At 40.4% G+C, this 16,002-nt stretch overlaps 2 protein-coding genes across 11 annotated transcripts in view; one reads left to right on the top strand and one right to left on the bottom strand.

Annotated features, from left to right (window-relative positions):
* RAF1 (Raf-1 proto-oncogene, serine/threonine kinase) overlaps positions 1-2,387 on the top strand; it is a 78,379-nt gene extending 75,992 nt beyond the window's left edge. For all 8 annotated transcript variants that reach the window (XM_035558302.2, XM_050712770.1, XM_050712769.1 and 5 more), the window contains 2 exons: positions 121-255; positions 1,225-2,387. In XM_035558302.2, the coding sequence (XP_035414195.1) occupies positions 121-255; positions 1,225-1,365 (276 nt within the window). In that variant the 3' untranslated portion in view covers positions 1,366-2,387. The remainder of the gene's footprint in view (positions 1-120; positions 256-1,224) is intronic.
* MKRN2 (makorin ring finger protein 2) lies at positions 1,604-15,986 on the bottom strand. 3 transcript variants are annotated; one of them, XM_035558318.2, is made up of 9 exons: positions 15,857-15,986; positions 15,430-15,558; positions 13,541-13,719; positions 12,463-12,767; positions 10,946-11,160; positions 9,335-9,445; positions 6,993-7,137; positions 6,214-6,369; positions 1,604-5,725 (listed from the first exon to the last, which is right to left on the bottom strand). In XM_035558318.2, exons 1-8 carry the CDS (start codon positions 15,880-15,882, stop codon positions 6,226-6,228), a joined length of 1,254 nt encoding a protein of 417 aa, XP_035414211.1. In that variant the 5' UTR covers positions 15,883-15,986; the 3' UTR covers positions 1,604-5,725; positions 6,214-6,225. The 3 variants fall into 3 exon arrangements, with proteins under 3 accessions (XP_035414211.1, XP_035414209.1, XP_035414212.1); XM_035558316.2 differs by having other exon boundaries at positions 1,604-1,851; XM_035558319.2 differs by lacking the exon at positions 1,604-5,725 and having other exon boundaries at positions 6,209-6,369.
* Positions 15,987-16,002: the final 16 nt, after the last annotated feature.

Below are 16,002 nucleotides of genomic sequence, written 5' to 3'. Positions count from 1 at the left end.
TCTGTGCTGGTGTGTTTGCCTGTGGTGCTCATGTTTGATCATTTTGGTACACTAGAGCTTTCAATCAGTGAAACAACTTTTACAGCTTTGGTTTTCTGCTATTTACTTGTTCTTTTTTAGATTATTTTCATGGTTGGCCGAGGGTATGCTTCTCCAGACCTCAGTAAATTGTATAAGAACTGCCCCAAAGCAATGAAGAGGCTTGTAGCAGATTGTTTGAAGAAAGTTAGGGAAGAAAGACCCTTGTTTCCACAAGTAAGTGTTTGTTTTTCTGCAGATAACAGTCTCGAAGTATTTTATAAATAGCCATTAGCACACAAAACATTCTAGATGGATACAAGCCTTGGTTTAGAAACTGAAGGTAGACGCAGGAATAAAGTGCGGCATGCTTCTCTTTTTGTGTTTGTTCACATGTACCTTTAGCAACCCAGCTCCTTTGTGCAGTTTATAATTCTGATTTAAAGGAATTATGTACAAAATCATTAAAAATAACGTGTGTGCTGACTGAAGGTGTGTTAGACTGACATTAGAACTATTTGCTTGCAATACCCAAACCATTTCAGAGAGAAGCAAAAAAAAAAAAATTGTTTGTACATTAATTTCCCTCAACCCTGCACTGAAGTAGAGACCATTCCAATTTTCCTTCCCCACAACTTTGTACAAGAAAATAAAACTCACTAGGGGATTTAAATTCACGTGCCAGTTTTCGTTATTTTTAAAAAGCATACTTGACCCTTGTTCTGTCACTGTGAGGATGATGAAGGTACGTTTTTTGTACTCATTAAATACCTGGAATTGAATAACAGCAGATTTTTTTAAAAACATCTTGCTGCTACATTTAAGTGTAACTTTGGTTGTTGAAAACCTTTCTAAATTTGGTTATCTAAACAGATGATTAGGCAGAGGACGCAGTTCTTTCCCTGTGCAGAAGAAAAATTCTTTTCCCTAGGTAAATTTGCATATTGATTGTAATATCAATGAAATAATGAGACTTACCCTTCCCTCTTCTGAGACTCCCCGTAGCAATAAAAACATACGGCAGAGTTCAGTTGTTCACACTGGCACATTCCCAAAGTATTCTTTACAGTGTCTCTACATAATGTATTGTTGTTCTTAAGGAGATGCTTAAAGCAGAGAAGGTGCTTATCAAATGAAGGTGTAAGACTTAATTAGAAAGAGATGCAGCTCTAACATCTCTTTTCATTTTATGTGCATTTCCCTCAGATACTGTCTTCCATTGAATTGTTGCAACATTCTTTACCCAAAATCAACCGGAGTGCTTCTGAACCATCTCTGCATCGTGCAGCGCATACAGAGGACATAAATTCGTGCACATTAACATCCACAAGACTACCCGTTTTTTAGGATCGTGCTCCCCTTCCCTTATTCTCTCCAGTGATGGGAAAGAAACAGAAGTAACAGAAGTTGTGCTTTTAATGCCTCGGTGTACAGGATCAGTGCCAGCAGGATTATCCGCATCCCAGTTTTAAGAGCAAGCTGCTACGGATGTCTGCAGTTCTTATCCTGCAGGGACACAGCTCCACATTGCCTTTTTCTACAGTTTCTTTTACTGGGATAGTTAACAGACTATAAATCAAGAGGTCTATTACTATTTTTTTAATAGATGCACTTGAGCCTTATTTTTCCCATACACAGAAGAGATGGATCTTTCTTCGGCAGTGTTTCTGGATTGATTTAAATCTGCTGATAAATTGGTATTTTTTACAGCAAAGATGGCTCGACTTGGCATTTGAGGAAAGATAATGCGTTTTGGTGCTCTTTGATTGCTCCAGGCCATCTGCCACTTCAAGTCGGGGGAGTTTTGCTGGAAATGGGTATCTGCAAACAAGACTGAGGGAAGAGGAAAAAAAAAAAAAAACAAAAAACTTTGTGGAAATCAGCTCCTGCCTAAGAGCTTTCATCAAGCCAATGAAATAAGTTAAAATGCTAATTCAACACGAAATAGTTTTGCAATAGTTTTGCACATAGAAGACAAACTCTTGCAAAGGAATGGAGTATATTCTAAACTGTACTGCTCAGAGAAGGAAGCTAGCCAGTCTTGCTATGGTCATCCTCAGTAACTTAAGCAGCTTATTTTGGTACTATTGACTTGTTTCTTGCAGCCCAATGAGGTGGTAAGTGCAGAAAGACAGGCTTTTGTGGCTGATAAAAGGCTAATTAACAGTATCAGTATACTTCTGCGAAATGAGCATAGTTTTCATCCCATCTGAAGCTGTCAGAGATGCACTATCAAGAGGAAACTGAGCATACACAGTTTTTCTTGCTGATTTGGGTTTTAATTTTGTTTTTATTGCTCCTGAGAAAATGCATTTATTGTAAGCCAAGGTTCCTCTGATTATCTTATTTTAATAAAATAAATTAAATTTTAGGTTTAAGATTCAATGTCATCATTTAATATAGTAAGCAATACTTCTGACACATACGTGTAGATCTGAAAAGTTCAGAAAAATAATAATTTTGAGAAGTTCTTAGGACAGATACTACTGTACCAGTAAAAATGGTAAAAACAGGTAAAACATACTTGATATGACAACCTGTCAGTTTCTGATCACTTGCATTACAATATGGTTTTTATTCTACTGGAATAATCTTTCAGCAGAGTCTACTTTTTAACGTACCTATACTGATACACTATCAAGCTACTTAACTGCACCATTTTTGCTCTGTTTCATCTTCTGTAAGCCTGTTTTTTTGCTTAGGTAGTGCGTGTTTTCTCTTGGCTGATATGCAGGTGACAAGAAATCGGTGGTTTAATCTAAGAATTACTGATAAATAGCATTCTTTTCAAATATGTTCATTAATGGAAGCCAAATTTCCATTCTTGGGATTTTATGTGCTTTGTAAGTATGGGGTTTGTATCCATGTACAAGGTCTAGTGAGGAAATGGAACCACTGTTATCTCAGTCTAAACTGCTGCCTCTAAAATTTGTTAGGCAAAATGGAGATGATTTGTTTTGCCATGAATTTTGACATCTTCCATATGCAACTCATAACTGCCTGTAATGTCAAAATAGACATTTCAGCTTCTAATTTTCAGCAAGCAAAAACAAAAAAAAGAAAAAACACAAAGCAATTATGAAAGAAAGGAATCTGAAGTACGTAAGCCAGAAAGGTACTACCATAAAAATATTTAGACTTTGTCCTCAGAATATCAGCATAACGTTATTGCCTAGGGAATAATATTTCCACCCTTGTAATTGAGAATGATGACAAAATTCATGTTTAGGACATGTTTAGAAAACAGTCCTGTATAGTTCTGCATGCTTTTTATTAATGTTCTTGATATTTAAACGTAGCCCTCTCTAAATGTCCTTTGTCTCTCATTTTACCTTCATTTTAATTTGAAAAAGTTTAAGAAGGATAAAAAGAAGTGGAAAGCTGCTCTTACCTTAGCACTGAATTCCAAAAGAGGAACTATTAACTCCTAATTTTTAAAAACAGGTTATGTATCTCTGGAAAAACTAAAAAACATTCTTGATAAAAGCAAGAGGATTATTTTGAACCAGTATTAGGTGTAGCGTTAGATTTTGAAAGCTGTAAAATGAAGAATTTAAAAAGGTGTGAGTTTGTCTTACTGCTCTTACATTAAAAGTTCCCTTTATGTAATCCCTAGGTAGTTTTGAAAAACAAGTTACCTTTTTAAATTTCAGATTTTTGTTTTCCCAGTTTGTTTTCATGGAGCAAAGTAAATCAGGAATGTCTTGTTTAACTTTAAGGTAAAGAATATCCTCTCAATTGTTTTTTTTTTTTTTTTTTGTATGTCACCACTGAAATATTTCTCTCTAAAAAAAAATGCAGGACTGGCTGAAAAAAGCTTCAGCAGTAAGGCTAAAGGGTGCAAGTATTTTAGGGTAGAAGGTATGGCTGGGCTGGAGCTCTTGAATATTCATCTTACAGAACTGCATTGCTCTTAGAGGTACTTATTTTTCTTCATCTCTGTAATTAATTAGTGATGAAGAATTATATTGTAATATGACATACTAGATTAAGACCATCACTTGTGCCTTCAAATGCCAGTTCTAAAAAGGAAGTTGAAAGGTAAGTAGTTATACATGTTTACAAGCTAAGGACTAGCTTCACAGTAAGCATTGTTAACAATTAGTGTGGAAATACGCAAAAGTTACGTTTCCTAGATCACAACGGAGAGCAAGATGTGTCTGTGCAATTTGAGGGAACTGTTAACCAGCAGAGAGAGGATTTCTCCCTCTTCTGTTGGAACCCTTACAGAAAACTAGTACTTTTATCCCAGATGCTTCTCGGATTTAGTTTTGACCCAGAAATGCCAAACAGCAGATGAAGCAGGTAATCCTGGAGTAAGTAATCTGGTACTATTTTAAAAATTTTGAATACCAGATCAAGGTTCCTGCTGTTTGCTTTATGACACTGACACAGATTCTAGTTTCAGATCATCAAAGTAGTGCTTGAGATGCCGTGCTGAGACAAGAGGTTTTTTTGCACAAATGCCTCTAAATATACTTTGTGTCACAACAATTTTTGTTGTGTCAATAATCACTTTTCCTGAAATGTTTGTCTTTAAATATTTTCTGCACTGATGAGCAGCCTTTCAAGGCCATGCAGTCTCATCATAAAGGTATCAGTAAAATTAGCCCTGTACTTCATTTTAAAATTGCATGCTGAACTTGCTTGGGAAAAAAAAAAAACAACTTTGCTTGTACTCAGTGTATTAATGCTCAGTAGCCATTTAAAAGCCATTCACTAGCCATTTAAAAGATAGTCCAGACCAAAGTTTAGTTTAACTGCAAAGTTAATACAAATGACTTAGCAGAAATAACCTCTTACAAATTGCACAATCATACTGTAAATTACTTCTGCTCAAAGTGTAATTAAAAAAACAGAACTTAATCATAAAGCTTCTGCAACTCAAACATGAAGTAAATTTTTAAAGAAAAAAACAATTCAGTAACAATTCAATTGGCTCAGAAGATATGTGCTTTAATGTGTAACTTCCTGGCCCTCTATTATCAGTGTTGCCCTTAATCAGAAAAGGCAAATCAGCAGCTGGAGACAGTCCTCCTACAGAACTGCCACACTTAAAAGTAATAAATGTTGGAGCTTCTCCCTGTGCTTTTAGTAACAGCATCTGCTGGCTGCAACTGGGGATGGAAGGTACATGGAAATGGGGCTGAGACTCAGAAGGATGTGTCTCAGAATCCAAGAAATACATGGAGATGGAAAAGGCTAAATATCTACTCCCCACACAGTTAAGATAAGTAGTGGTTAAAACTAATTGTTTCTTTTGTGACTGAAATTATTTAATGTTGTATAGATATGAACTGTAAGATCACTGATATAAAATTATTTAGTTACCTCATTCAATTTTAGCTACTTCATTTAACCTGAATCAAGGTTTTCCCTTCAAGTTAAATACATTTGGAAAAAAAGTTATTACTGTTGCAATTAATACTGAAAGTTATCTACTTATTCTCATTATGCAGTGTGTAATATCCAGTTTGTGCTGTAAGATTAATTTAGCTGTATTTTTTTAACTCCAGTATTAGTACTACTGCTCTCTGCCTGGATATAGTACAATTGTATTTGCTTTACAACAGGTGCTCCAGGAGGCATTTCCTGCCACTATACGCTTCATTATTTTAAAACAATGGTAGGAACCGAACTTGTATGGTCGAACTTGTATGGTCTTCGACAGACAGGCAGCGTCCATGCCCCATTCCTGAAACACTCACTGTAAGAATACAGAAAACTTTTTCTGAATTCTAAGTACTTTGAGGTATAATGTATTAGCTCTTAAATCCCTTCTGTAAGAAAGGAGAAGCTACACACATCATAATTCCTAGTGGGTTTTTGTAGATACACGTTTTAGTTGATTTAACGGGGAAAAAAAAGCACCCTAAACAGCTTTAGCAACAGTTTTTAACAGCTTATGCTTTAAACGGCAAGAGAAGAGTCATATTTAACATTACCACTCAATTTACAAGACAGCATACGTTAGGCCAAAGAGGAAGCGAATCCTCTTGGTATTAAGGGATTTTTTTCCATGCAATCAGTTTAACTTTTTAAATATATTTTAGTTTTTCTGTTGCCATACAAAAAACTATCTGAAAACTTTACCAGGACTGCACAAGTAAACCACAGGGCACATTCATTCTAACTGTGCTGTAATAAGTAAAACCATCGCTAAATAAATAGCTGGATTGCTACCAAAGAGTGCACCTTTAGTTGCCTTTATTGAGAAGTAGCAGAATCCTCATCAGCCCCAGAAAGGTGCATGAAAAGTTCTCCAAGTTCTGTTACTTGATCATCTGTGCTGGTCACAGTCCTACTTTCTCTGTCTTCAATAAAGTCCCACAGACGAACGGAATTGAAGAACTGCGATAGGAAAAAAAAAAATATCTTATTTAGCTTGACATAGTTCAATTAAAATATCTTCCTTTATCAGTCCTCTTTCCTCATTAAAAACAAAAAAAGCTGAACTTGAGACTTAAACCAGCAATATTTGCTGTTAATTCAAGTGACAACTAGTCTGTTTAGTGTTACTGTGTAAATAATAGTTTATGTCAGACTGGGCAGCATTAATGAGCTGTATCTAATATCTAAATAGTATTAAAATAATTAGGCCTGTCTTGACCATTCAGGATGGCGGCCAAGGCATGATGAGTTTCTGAGAAGGCTTTAACCATCTTAGCTGGTCTCAATGATAGCTACTTGCAGGCAAGTGAGAGTAGTTTTTAATTGTACTATAAGTGAAAGTGCTAACTGGTTTGTTTCTTTGTAGAGAGGTCTGCAATGAGAAGCACTGGTTAAAAAAAGATGAATTTTTGCTATTAAATGAAAGGTGCCCTCTCTCCCTAACAACAAACCTCTGCCTCAAGGAAAACTGGGGGATGTTTTCTTTACTTCTCTTAAGGCCATGCATTACACAGAACACATTTAAGTGGTACACTTCACATTCAAAAAGTGTTTTCAATTACAACTGACGAGTATTTCCTTACCCTCACAGTCCCCTCAGAGCTGAGCTGTTTCCTTGGTTTTTCAGGTTCAGCTCGAGTCCCATCTGGATAGGCATGAAGGTAAAGACACTTTCCTCCAAATGGACAGGTTCCTTTCCCTTGTTCAAAGTACTTGCAGGGTTTTTTTCTGATTCAATTAGAAGAGAGAGTTATTGCCTTCAGTGAGTTTGGAAGCAGATAGAGTTCATTTTCCATGGCTTAATTATCTCATCGTATTCCATGATGCAGAGTACTACTGTTAAATATGAGACCAAAACTCTTGGTATGTTAATTGGTAACAGTTCAATAGATGGGAAAGAAAACTAAACATGAATGAAGAAATACATAAAAGAGCAGCACCATAAGTTAAAGAATAATAATAATAAAAAAAATCTTAAGATACTGGAAGTGAAGGATGCTCAAAGAATGCCATCCATCCTGCACAGATACGTTTTCATTCCCATGAACAAAATCTGTCGCTTTCTACTGCTTAGTTTTTATGAACCAGTTCCTCGCATCATCTCCTTTAGAAGTTCCGTGACAATACTTTATTAATTTAAGTTTCCATCAGCTTTGGTGTTCAACTAAGTTGTTCTAGTGACATAGCATTTTTTTTTTTTTTATAAAGGCGTTACTAGGGATGGGGTGGAGTTTGGTGTGTTGTTCTACCATGAAAAATATCTGAAGGTGAAGCTACAGAGAAATTGCAACTGAACTTATATGCAAACTTAATATGCAAATAGTGATGAAACTGAGCTCTAAGTCCTAAATACAGCCTCCTAAATAGCAACTGAAGGGAGAAGAAAGCTCAACAATAATAAGAAACAAACACCACCACAAAAAAAAAATCAGGCCGTGCATTAAAAACTGAATTAATTTGTCTTGGGTTAGAACACAAGTGATCTGTGACTTCCAGTTTTCTAAGTTTGGCTTGTTTCTTTCTGTGCTGGCATATGAATCAGAATGGGTTTGTGCTGGGACGACCCCCTGCTCTGAGCTCAGAGTCCCCTTCAGTGAACATCTTCTTAGTATTTTTTCATTCTGTGTAATACTACATCCTCAAACTTAAACTGACTGCCAAGAGATCTATTTGTAAGACCTCTTTGGTACAGAGATGCTTAGGTACAACACAACACATTAGTCTTAGCCAAACACTTAAAGCAAAAACCATTTTTGTATTCTCAAAATACAAAAGCAAAAGCCAAAACCAAAACCTAGCTTGTAACACTACCTGATGGTGCTATTCCAATAAAACAAAAGCTTGCCTTACTTAGAATGTGTGGTCATTTAAAAACTGCCTAAGCCAAGATATTGAGCACAACTTACTACGCTCAGCACAAAGTCCTTCAGGATTAAAGTGAAAAACCACACCAGCAATAGGGTATTGAAAACTAACAGTATCAAGAACCTCAGTGTAAAGTGATTAATTTTATTCAAGTATTTTGCCTGACTGTAAGATAAAACAAGAAGCTGGATTAAAGATGAATTAAAGATTTAATGGAGTAGTACAGCTTTCAGCAATTCTGCTGCTAAGTTATAACAATACTTCAAAGACAAATCTTCTCAAGTAGTTGAAAAGCTAGTAAACAGCTACCGCTTTAAGTTAAACCTATTTTTTTGTACTCCAAAGGGCAAGTTTTAAAAGTTAGTGCATATCACAAAATAAAGCTGCACAACCTTTAGCAAAATAGTCATGACTCATTTGGGTCAAGCATAAATCTACTTGCTTCCCTTTAAAAGGGTGAGCAATGAGATAAGTTAATGGTTCCTTATTGTTCCCTGAACTAAGTGACCTGTACATATTCCAGGCAAGCACAGCTTTGCAAAGCTGCTGTAAAACAACACTTTAGCAGACCTCTCCCAGTGCTCCAATCACTAGGCAAATCTTTATTAGACAATAAAGGGAATGGAGTGATGTATTTTCCATTTCCAGTAGCCATTACAAAAGACTTGTGAAATTTTGAGCCCATATTTCAAGATAGTATCACAAAAATCAAGCTTTCCTTCCTTATTTGTTTTCTCCATAACTGACAGCCTTCCAGGCAATTACGTCCAAAGGATCAGCAGAAACTGCACAAATCCAGTTTTGGCAAGTGAAACGACAAAGCCTCAACATTTCAGAGCACAATGAGTTTGAGCAACTTCTGATCTGTAACTACAACAGACCCTTTCACAACAGCTGAAAAGTTAAGCTAAACAAAAACGGTGTGCCGTTAACAGAGATTAAGAGTTATTTACTGAATGGTTTGTAATCACCTAAGTATCAAAATACAGGGATTTTAATTGAGTAAGTCTTAGTGTATCTTAAGGACAATGTAAATAATATCTGCGGTTAATGAACTTACCCCACTCCCTGCTTAAATGCTTCAATCAGCTCATTCTTCTTCTCCTGGTCTTCTACCCAATACGCACTGGGGATGACAAACTCTGATATCACACGGCACTCTGGACAAGACCTTAATGGATCAAGACAAAGAAGGAATGCTTTGTTACTTTCTGAAAGCGATAGTCAATAAATTAGCCCGAAACTGCAGGCTCCTGAGTGAAAGGGCGACAGTTAGTCACACGGATGCACCAGACAGCTTCACAGGTTAGTACAGCACATACGCACATTTCTTATTTATTTCAACTGAAATAATCCAAAATGGCACAGTCAGGCTTGTGCTGCCTTGCATTTGTTTCAAGACTTGAACAAAAGTGATAGATATTTCCTGAAGAAACATGGCTAAAGGCCCAATACACAGAAATAAACTAACTGCTATGAAAGTGCTGCGGCTCCCATACAGCAGAAAGCCAAAGCAGATGAATAAAGGAAAAGGACTGTCCCTAAGCCTTTTGAAATACGAACTGAAATCTACAGCACTGTTGAGTTGTTCATTTAGTGGTTTCACGAGATGGATTTATTCATTAGGAACTAAGATCAAGAATTATATAAGCAACTTCTGATACCCCAAGAAGCCTAGGAAAACCTTTATAACCTGGTACCTCCCTGTAAGTCCCATAAAAACACCTCGTGTCTCTGCAGGCAGTGCTTTTGAAACTAATCCAAGTCCGTCATTTAGAGTAACTATACAAAAAAATGGTATGCTCACTATTATGAATAATGTAAAAAACATTTTTGGAGAATTTGTATTAGTACCTAATCACACCCAAACCTGATTCCAGAGCACTGTTTCTGCAAAAAAGCCACAGTCCCTGTTGTAACCGGAATGTCTCAGTACCTGTCTAATGAGCTAACTTTCACTTCAATGAAATTCATAATGAAAGTTGTCCAGGAAAGTCTATTTTGGCAGCAGACTGAAAATATTTCCCTCCTCTTGCTCAGCGTGCTTGTATCTTGAAAGAGTTTTCAAAGAGATTCTAAAAAAAGGAAATTGCCCTAATTGGATGTTTAAAATTCTTTCATCTAAGGAAGAATCTGTTTAGAATATGTTTTTTACGTAGTTAGAAGATGAAGGCGTTTACTCAGATACAGATGTGTGATTAACGGGAGGTTTAGCTTGAGTAAGCTATATTTAAGAGAAGAATGCAGTAATTCAACAGATACATAGGAAGGAGTTACTGTTTTGCAAACAGGTTCCTGTGAAGGAAGCAGGGGCAGAAGTCAACTCAGCTATTCTGCAGTTGAATGTTTGCACTTTGCCACATTGTCAATGCAGTGAGAGAGGGTTAAGTTTAAAAAGGCCAACATGCTGAGCTGCAGCATGCAAGTAAACTTACCTGATGTCTTCTACCTGGACGTGGAGGTTGATCTCATCTCACAGACATAATCTGATGTCTTGCACTTTCCCAGCACTTCGACCAGGATTTTCTGAGCTTAGATCTTATTAATGGTTAGGCTAATATTTACAGCTAAGGAATGACCACATTTATTTCCAAATCAAGTCAAAGCACACCGGAGAGCCCATCTCACTGACACAGGCCACAGTACGACAGTCTAGTTAACACAAACTTACTTTATGATGGGATTCTCGAACTGCTTGGCACATCTCCACTGCCGGATGCAGGACAAACAGTACGTGTGATTGCAGTTGGAAAGGATCCCAAACCTCCTCTCAGAGGCTGATGGCTTTTCATATACCACTTCCATGCAGATACTGCACACTTTGTCCTGACTTGCCTGAAAGGCAAAGGCCTTCTCCATGTCATGCTCAAATGTTGCCATGCACATCTGTCACAGGAGAGATGTCACTGGTTATTGTAGTCCATAGAGCAGCCTGTTCCTTGTAAAACAAAAGCGTCTATGACAGGGATTTGACAGGAAAAACAAGGTACACTGATTAAGAGCATCACTGCTACCCTTCGTAATCATTGTTTATTTTTAATTACTTTAAGGGCGATCACATAACTCAGCCCTCCGATGTTCTCTGCAGCTTCAGAAGTATCAGAAGTAAGGCTGCCTGAACACTTGCAATTTACACCTGCCTGCATCTGTCATGGAACGGGTATCACACAAGGAAATGCTTCAAATACCCCTAAAAATCATCTAATTCAGGGTCCAGAATGGATACCACACTCAAGATGTTACCCTGTTTGTTACTAAAGCCACCCTCTTCAGTCACCAGGTACTATCTATCCTAGATAAGGAATTAATCTCTTATTATGGGCTTTCCTACAGCATCTCATCATGGTATCCCAGTACTGACCCATCAACCGATTTACAGCACTACAGGGTGAGCTGGTGCTTGTGCCTGCATAGCTTTACCTCTTGCTTGCTCAGACATCAGCAGGCTGCCGGGATGGGAACTCCCACAATAGCACGTTTTGCAAGTATACGCTGGGAGCGCAAGAACTGAGACTCCAACCCCTCAGATTCTACTCCAGGCTCTGGAGAGACCATGACTCAGTAACCACTAAAGCCTGTGGTCTTTCTCCTCCTCAGCCTTGAAATGAAAACTCCTGTTCCTCACCTGCTCTGACCTAAATCTGGAGGCTGGGCACGGGGAAGAGCAGCCTCTTAAGGGCTTCCTTACCCAGCCAATGCTTCATCCAGTCCCCCCTGCCTTCCTACTTAAAGTTCATCTCCAAAATCTTTGTACTCTGTTCAGTCTGTCCCTGTTTCACACTGCCCTGAAATCAGCCCTGAACAAGCTGGGATATTTGAAGAGGTGACTCAGCAGACCAGCAGGGTGGTTGCTCTAAGACAGCAGTCTACCATTGAGACCTCTTGTAAGCTACCAAAGACATTTTCCTGGTAGAGTTTTAGGGTCTTCTGGTCTCCCAGAACTGCAGGTAAGTTTCTCATAAGGAGGAAAAGGGGAAAAAAAGAAGTTGCTGTATAAAGCTATTTGCACCGCTGTTACGAATTAAGTCCTAGATACTTAAACAGACCTCTGTTAGAATCATTGTATAGCCAGAAAAGCCCTTTGGAACAACAGGCTATTCTACATAAAACATCTTTGGATTTTAGATCAAACAAACCCAATCTTGCAGCAAGCAAAACAAATCCAATGCAATTTCATGTTACTATTACCATCTCGTGAGCCTTCCTCTGTTCTTGGTCAAAAGGGTGAAGTACTTGCAATCCACAAATCTCACACACGTCTCCATGCAGGTAAAGGCAGCGATCTCCGAAGTGACACGCTCCTGCTGCAGCATAAGGACACCACTGCTCTCCATCAGCACAAGAACTTCCAGCTGCAGGATCTTCCAGTCCACTGCAAATAGCTTCCAGATACGAATGGGGCTTCATTTCTACGTTATCATTTTTGTCACTGCAACACACCACATCACTTGTGGCACTGGGCTTCTGCCTTTCTTCATTCAAGCCACTCAGATCTTATGAAAAAGAAACATATTATGAACAATACAGGATACAGCACAAAACCTACTCAAGAAGCTTCCTGTACTTTCTTTTCAAGCAACAGCAGTTTTTTTTTTCGTTTGTTTTTTTAGTTCCTTCTCGATGACATCTTCTCATCCTTAAGCCTCTTTTGCTCCCAAACTGCAAGAATTTTCACAAACGAATTTCAAGGTCTCTCTCTATTTACAAGCAGGATAAAAAATCCTCCCATTTCACATAAGGGCAACTGGCCCGTTTGGTGTGACTGTGATAAGGGGTAGGAACAGTGTGCTGGCAACAGGGGGCCTCAGCTCCTGTCCCTGGGTGCGAGGCATGGAGGGACATCTCTGGGGCTTGTGTTCCTACGCACTGGCACAATCCTCCACAGAGTGGTGCCCTGGCACAAAGCAGCCAGGTTTCTCACCATTTCAAATGCCCTCTCATTGAGAACAAAATGCACAAAAAGATCTGACAAGCGGGGATATTTTAACAATATTCCTGACCTATCTACCAAAAAATCCACCCTAGACCAAAAACCCCTTTCAGGGAACACCAGGTTAAAAGCAGGTCAGTTAAACGCTGTCACTAAAAGGTACTGACAGGCACAAGTGTTTACAGGAAAGGGGACTCATGAGTTAGGAAGCCCTACAGCATCCCTCTCCAGCTGTCCATGAAATTCAAGTAACAAAAAAGGTGAAGAAATATCCAACTCCCATAAAGATCAGAGGATGACATCATTGAAGACGAGCACAGAACCACTCCTACTCACTTCTGTCCCGGAGCACTAGTGTTTTCTTTTCCCGTTTGCCAGTCTCACGCAGCTTGCTCTTGATTACTGGCGCGTTGGACTCAGGAGGATGGCGAGGGCTGTGCAGCGCTGCCGATGTAAGGGGAGGTGGCACAGGAGCTGCTGCACCCCCTGACGCAGGAAGTCTGGTGTGATCATATCTACAAAAGAAACGGACAGAGTAAGTGGTACAAAAGCTAAGCCAGGGGCACAGCAGAGGGACAGCTCCCTCGATGAATTTCCCTGTCCTTTTTGTAACAAAATAAAGCTGAATAGCCACTTCAGCTACCTTTTTAAAACAAAAAGTTAAAAAATTAAAAAAATTAAAGGGTTGTTTTAACAAGTTGACTGAAATGTTGACTCTCTTTCAAGGCCAGACTAGAAGTTTCTCAGTCTCAGAAAATGGATGCCTCTGAACGCACACCTAGATTTTCTTCTCTAGAGACACCAAGCATAGCTGAAAGAACATTATTCATGTGCATATTAAATCAGATCTTCGTCATCTCCCCACACAAACAGGTTTGCTGACATTTCTCAGAGAAGCAAAATTAAAAGATGTGCAGTAAGGACTGACATTTTTTGATCTTGTTTTCCCCTTCCAAGCAGCAACACTTAGACTTCATGCTGCCACACTACAGGCAGGAGACGCAGTGTTTGTGTGCAGGATAGGGAAGGATTCAAGACACCTGGTAAAATGATGGAAACACGCTTAGCAGTAGAACAGGAGCAACCAGTACAGTACAGAGGCTGGTCCAGCTAAGCCACAGGCACACCTGAATACTACCGTGTTACTGGTGAGAACAAAAATATTCTCCATATTCGTTTCTGGTCCTGTACTTAGCGCCCAGTTTTGCCATACACATCAGTAGGTTATGTGCATCACGTGCCCTCAACTGTCCCAAAACAGCTGGAGCAAAACAGCAGCATAGGCTGCAGCTGTCCTTGCGCTCCTTGCAGCGTGCCAGGTGCTCCCAGTGAGCAGCACAGCCAGCAGCCACGTTACAAACTGCCAGCTCCATCTAAGCAGTTTATGGGAGTCAGGCAGCTCACTAATGTTTGGTTTTCTGTTCCAATTCTGATACCATTAACAATACCAAAGAAAGGATCGCAGAAAAAGCTATTACAAACATAGTAACACCTTGAGACCTCCAGCTTTTGTCAGGTGAATGTGCAAAACACATGTTTCTCATCTGTGGCCAGAATTTGTCTGTGAAGGAGCCCCAGGCTGGTGGGATGTAACTACATTCACTAACACACAGCATTTACTGGAGGATCTCTCAAGGAGCCTTGACCAGAAGGCTGCAGGAAAGGGTGCAAAGCTGTTCACTTTTCCCACAAAACCTAGGGGAACGTGAAAAAAACGCACTTTGCTCTAAGAGCTGAAAGTCCTCAAAATTCTGCATTAGGATCTGCGTGAGCACAGCTGTAAGCTCCACCATGCAAACCAGCACAGCACTGCCGAAACACGGCCCCCTTCCAGGCACTGTGGTAACGTGGGAAGCAAACCACACTGCCAAATGCCATTTTTTGTGAAGCTGTACATCTGAAGTTCTGTTTTTAGTATTTAATAGTTCTCACAGTAATAAGAACGGGGTGAAAACATATGGGAAACCTGGAGTTTAGTTTCTACAGGATAAGATCATCCCTGAAGCTAAGACATTGTCAAACTACAATACTGTATTCATGAGCTGGCTTTAGCAGTGGGAGACAAGGCTCATCATTGCTTGATATAGTATTTCATTCTTTTTGCTGTTCAGAAAGTCCCATCTTTTCCTGATCTTCGAGACCCTGGGGTTTAAAGCCGTGGGCACGCGATTACTAGCCCCGGTCCCTCAGAGCTCACTGCTCCAAGGAGAAGGCCGGCTCTTTACCTGCACCGCGCTCCGTAGGCACACTGTCCCTTCTGGTAATACTTGCAGATAGTAGATGACTTGCTCGTGGCCAAATCATGCGAGAACAGGCACTTGTTTCCCTCCCGACACACTCCTTGCAGGTAGTACCTGGGGGGGAAGCAGTTCAGCGCTCAGGAATCCATTTTGTGGGGACGAGCCCGGCAGCCGCTGCCTTCCCCCGGGGCCGTTTCCCCCGGCCCCTTCCCGAGGCCCCCCTCCAGCAGCGGCCGGGCCGACCGCGGATCCCCGAGCTCCGGGCAGCCTCGGGGAGGGGCCGGGAGGAGAGGGCAGGGGGCGCCCCGCGGCCCGGCCGGGGGGGGGGGGAGCGGCGGGGAGCGGCCGCCCCGACCTCGCCCCGGGCGGCTCGGCGGTGGGGTGGGGTTCGGCCCGGCCGCGCGGCGCTCACCTGCAGGTCACCTGCTTGGTGCTCATCGCCGCCCCGCCGCCCGCCCCGGTTCCGCTGGGCCGCGGGGGAAGAGGCGGGGCCGGGGCCGCCTTCCCGGCCGGGCCGCGAGCGCCGCTCAGCGGGAGGGCGGCGGCAGCGGGAGGGCG

This window comes from Cygnus atratus, chromosome 10, assembly GCF_013377495.2.
Source record: "Cygnus atratus isolate AKBS03 ecotype Queensland, Australia chromosome 10, CAtr_DNAZoo_HiC_assembly, whole genome shotgun sequence".
Lineage (NCBI taxonomy): Eukaryota > Metazoa > Chordata > Aves > Anseriformes > Anatidae > Cygnus > Cygnus atratus.
Note: the sequence above shows the minus strand (reverse complement) of the source record. Positions and strands in the feature narration are given on the sequence as shown.